This window comes from Microtus ochrogaster, chromosome 2, assembly GCF_000317375.1.
Source record: "Microtus ochrogaster isolate Prairie Vole_2 chromosome 2, MicOch1.0, whole genome shotgun sequence".
Classification (NCBI taxonomy): Eukaryota; Metazoa; Chordata; class Mammalia; order Rodentia; family Cricetidae; genus Microtus; species Microtus ochrogaster.
In genome coordinates this window covers 27,541,645-27,546,924 of record NC_022010.1, presented here as the reverse complement: position 1 = coordinate 27,546,924, position 5,280 = coordinate 27,541,645, and the positions used below count along the sequence as shown (strand labels likewise).

The 5,280-nt window shown below is 45.1% G+C and overlaps 1 protein-coding gene across 1 annotated transcript in view; it reads right to left on the bottom strand.

The window, feature by feature from the left end:
- Positions 1-5,280, bottom strand: part of LOC113457435 (zinc finger protein 664-like) — a 38,313-nt gene that overhangs the window by 1,331 nt on the left and 31,702 nt on the right. The window contains 2 exon segments of the mRNA XM_026784754.1: positions 958-1,141; positions 3,486-3,645. Of these exon segments, the coding sequence (XP_026640555.1) occupies positions 958-1,141; positions 3,486-3,645 (344 nt within the window).

Genomic DNA, 5,280 nt, shown 5'->3' with positions numbered 1-5,280 from the left:
CCTCACTCAGGATAGTGTTTTCTATTTCCACAGGACAGACATCTTATCTGTTTGCTCCAGGTATAGCTTACTTCCTGGCATTTATGGGACTCCCAACATAGACTGTTGAATGGTTAAATGAGTGAAAGCTACCTTTATGGTATTCATCTTAAAGCTACCTGTCTACTAATGATAAAGCATCTTAAATTATATTTTCACCGATGCTTTTGAGATGACTATAATTTAGCACCTATGTCTTAAAAACACAAATGTATAATCTATTGACCTTGGACATTTGGTTTAAGCATCAATTTTAATTTAAGTATTTAGCCTAGGTTTGAGCTTGTGATGCAAACCCTTAATCCTAGCTACTCAGAGACTGAGACAGAAGGACTTAACACGAAAGTCTGGACCAAACTGCAGCATGAGTTCAAAGCTAATCTTTGGAACCTAATGTGATCATATCTCGAGACTTTAAAAGGATCTGGTGATGTATCTCATTGTTAGAATGTGTAACAAACATGAGCAAAGCCCGGGGTTTAATGTTATTTTAAAAATTCGATCAAATAACCATGAAAGACCTGCTGTTTTCTGAAGGGAAATTAAGGAGGACTGGACCTGGGAGAGGGGGAGCAGGCGGTGAAGGCCTGGGAGGAGGGAAGGAAGGGGAACTGATGCTGAGATGTAATTTATGAGAAAAGATAAAAAGGATGACAAAGAGAACCACTCTTTTGGCATTTATACAGGGATGTCCTCTTTCAAAGCTGCACCTAACCGTTGATATAACAAGATGCTAAATCCCCAGAAAGACTTGTGAATGTTCACAGAAATCACAATTGGATAGGATGTTAGTGAGCTGCTGAATAAGTGGGTAGATGATCACGTGTGTATGTGTGTGTGTGTGTGTGTGTGTGTGTGTGTGTGTGTGTGTGTATTATTACAGATGGTGGACAGCTTGCCCACACTGCTTCAGCCTACCTGCTTCTCCTTGGCACATAGTTTATAGATCTTCTCATGGGCCTCTTCACAGAGATTCTTCACCTTCTCACAGGACTCTTGCAGTGAAATCTGCTCCCTCTGTAGCTTTCGGTTCTCCTCTCTCAACATGCTCACTTTTTTCTTCAACTGAGTTCGCTCACTCAGTAGCTGGTTGTGGAGGATGCTGAACCATCACAAAAACATCATGAGTCCCATCCAGCCAACATCTACCACTCCCACATCATGCAAGGTCCTTGTTCCAGGCAGCCCCAGACTAGAGCCCACAGTAACCATGCCAGCATAATATAGTAGCTGGTAAAAGCCAGAGAAGAGCCAAATTCCAGAAAGACTCAGACTACTTCTGAAATCCCTGACACTAAAAAGATCCATGTACTTCTGAGAGCAGGGTTTGCCTCCTACCACATGTACTTAACAGTTCATGGTTGGGAAAACATTAGGAGGTTGAGAGGTAGAAGGCAAATATTCTCTAAGGGAGGACAAAAGACCCAAGGGAAATATATTCCATCTATGGGTCCCATGGGATCACCTCTGTAAACCCCTCTGAGAGCTCCCACAGACCCACAGACGCTTGACACCCTCATCATGGTGCAGATAGATTTTCTATCTAGAGGGTCCTTTGGCTGGCAGGACAATGCTGGTATGGGCTCACAGATACTTCACTCTTAGCAGAACTGGTCCAAGAGGCCCAAGTCAAGAGCAGAAGACAGGCTAGAAAGAAGGTCCTCACCTTGGTTCAAAGATAAAAACATGGCAAAAACAGTCACTGCCAATGAATGGGGCATCCCAATGAAGTCACCCACTTCCCTGTAGGAGACAGTTTCCTCAGTCAGCTCTTTGCACTTATACAAGGCCCCTCTACTCTTCTTAGGGAATTTCTGCAGGTCCAGCATCACTTTCTTATGCTCCATATTCACCATCTCCAGCTTAATTCAGCCTGTGATAGGGTATGGCCCAGGAGCGAAGAACCCCGTGAACACTGGACTTAATGATCCTATGATTTCAGGCTGTGCCCTAAACTACCCCAGCACAGTCAATGTCACATTCTGATAGCTATGAACCAGGACAACCTGGTGCTGTTTAAACTTGCTGACGTGGCCCCAGACCAGCAGTCAGGGGTGTAAGGAGAGTGAGCCAGGGCTGCATGAGTTCCTTCAATGGGCCTGGAGGAATAGAATAGTTCTGTCTTCAGAAGCCTGTGTCACTAGTCTGGTTCCACCAGAAATCTATGAAAATGCTTTTCCTGTCTTCAGAATTGGGATTTTTGATCCCAGGATCCTATTGCTACATGGGTGTCTGAAGCACAGAATCAGTATTTCCTGGAAGGAGACTTAAGGATAGATTTATAAGTCTCCAGTGGGTTCCAATGGGCTGCCATGATGTGGGAGTGTCATATATCAATCTGTTGATTTCATTGGTTAAGGAATAAAGAAACTGCCTAGGCCCCTTGATAGGCCAACCCTTAGGTGGGTGGAGTAAACAGAAGAGAAGGCTGGGAGAAAGAAGCTGAGTCAGTGAGTCGCCATGGTTGTCGCACTCCAGGCAGATGCAGGTTAAGATCTTTCCTGGTAAGCCAGCTCGTGGGCTACAAAGATTAATAGAAATGGGTTAGGTTAATATGTAAGAGCTAGCCAATAAGAGGCTGGAACTAATGGGGCCAGGCAGTGTTTAAAAGAATACAGTTTCTGTGTAATTATTTCGGGTAAAGCTAACCATGCAGGTGGCTGGGTGCCAGGGACGCAGCCCTGCCGCTCTTATTTCAACACTGCCAAGGTGAGCACATGGGCCAGGGGCACTGCTGGTCGGAGTGGAGTTCCCTGACCTTAGCGCTGGCATCATCTGAAACTGTGACACAGAAAGAACAACAAGCCCTGCCACACACTTCCAACTGCCAGGCGTATACACAGACACACATACACACATGCAGACACACACACATACACTTACACACACTAACACACACATACTAACACACAGACACACAGAGACACACACACACACTAACACAGAGACACAGACGATGAATACCAAATAAATATAGGGAGGTGGAATTGTCTCAGAATATAAGAAACCAGACTAGAGAGGAGCAGGGATGATGTTCAGACCTCAAGTCACACACTGAGATGGACCAAGATGACCAGGCTCCTGCAGTTGCTCCCAAGGAGCAGCCAGTACTCAAGCACCTTCTGGTTAAGCACAAAGACTCACCATAATTCACAGCACCTAGCATCGTCCACAAGGCCTCATGAAATGTATGCTGAGAGCTCACAAACTATTGCCCCATCCCCAGACTGATCCAGGCCACAGGCTCTGTTTTTTATTTGGAGGAATCACACAGCCTGTGTCCTGATATCACTTCTTCCCAGATTTCAGCTATGCCTCTCAGATGCCCTCAGGATATTTAGTTTAGGCAGACCGCTCTGGAGGTGCAGCCTCCAATGACCTGAGGAATGCTGGGGTTGACTCGGTAGGGTCAAGACAGTTACCAAAGAACTAGACAAAATGGCTACCTGTTGTTCAAATCCTTGTTGGTATAATTAGCCAGAATTCCATGAAGTTCATTCCTTTCTTGGGTCATCATCTGAAGCTGCAGGGTCAGTGTAGCCACCTTGTTCATCCGCTGCTCCTGCCCAGTAACAGAGTTTGGGGTTGATGTTTTTCCGGCACTCCCTGCAGGTAGATAAATATTAGTGAATTTATGCAGTAGTATGGCACAGGACCAGGAGAGATCATGTTGAGTTCGAAGAAGAGGCCAAGGAAGAGGGAATGCATGGAACACAGTAAAGGATCAGGACAACTGTCCGCAAACTGGGAGCCCATAAGCCATGCCTCTGTCTCCACTCACTGTGGCTAGCTATGTGTATCAGCCCCTACTGCGGCCCCACTGGCCCTGAAAGGCATATGTTACCCAGCCATGCTGCTTTGGAAATATCAACTCATTTCTGATGTGATACAGAAAATTCCTGGAGTCTCCAGTGCTTAGAGACTCTCAGTCTCTTAGTGTGGCCTGGAATAGAAGTAACTGAATGTCTGAGACCCTGGTGCAGAGATGGGGAATTTCCCATGAGATACTCACAGAACCTAAAGAATCTACTGATGATGAGTTGTAGCAAAAACCTACTCTCACACCTCAATTGTCTGTGCCTCCTGCTGGTCTTTGCCACTCAAAATAAATGAAGGAACTTACAGAACAGCAGCTGTAGCCTTGCCAACTCCTGGCTTTCTGCCAAACTAACCATCACCAATCCTTGACCATGGATTTGCACTTTATTAACCCAGAAGCAGCATAGAACCATCTCTTCCAAAGATCCCAGCTACTGAACTTCATTTCTGAAAGTCTAGTTCAAGCCTCAACCCCCTCTTCAAAAGTCAGATCTCCCTGCCAATCGGTGTGCTCAGTCTTACCAACGTGTCTTCTGGTGAACCCTATAAGTACTTAATGAGTTCCCCAAAGACACAACACTGATGATTTCACAAAAGAGGTCAACGACTTTCCAGGATGCAATAGAATGTGCAGAGAATAAACTGTTAGGGTCACTGCCAACTGCCATCACTTATCTCATAACCATCTCTTCCCCAATTACCAAAAGCCAAGCTGTCTTTTCCAGGTGCTTTCCCTGAGACACAGGGGAAGCTCTTCAATGCCTCCTTCTTCCAATCCAGAGATCTCTCTGATTAGTTAGACTCTCATTAATTCTAATTTAATACTTCACCATGTATGGAGGTCACGACTCATTTTCTAAATATTCTTAAGGAATGGCTCTTCCCCTCCGAAGATCTCTAATTAATAAGATGAGAAGTGGAAGATACTGAGAAATTAGCCCATGTTGATTTGGAAGGAAGTTCATTTCCATGAAGTGAATGAGCTCCTCAGGAAAGATCCACAGGGCTGTTACAATGTGTGGGGGTGATAGGGATTGTGGGTGTCCTGTCAGACCAAAGATAAATCACATGGGTCATGATGAAAATTTTCCCCAAACTTCAGCAGAATACATTCCATTACTCATGACATTAGCAAAGGTGAGATCACCCAGTGACAGGACAGGCTGGAGACACCTAAGGACTGGGCATCTACAGGTGAGCCCTCACACACTAAGAACAAACTTTCAGGAAGAGTGATGGCTCATTCCTACACTCAAGTTAAAGATGATGGGCTATTTAAAATCAAAACTCAGAAGCCTTAGCAATACTTGATGGCTCCTGTCCTGCAAGTGGCTCTGAGGTAAAATGTGAGATCCTCCAGCTTTAGCCAGGGGACTGTACTCTCCATTATTAGTGACCCAGAACCAAAAGAAATCCAGTGTG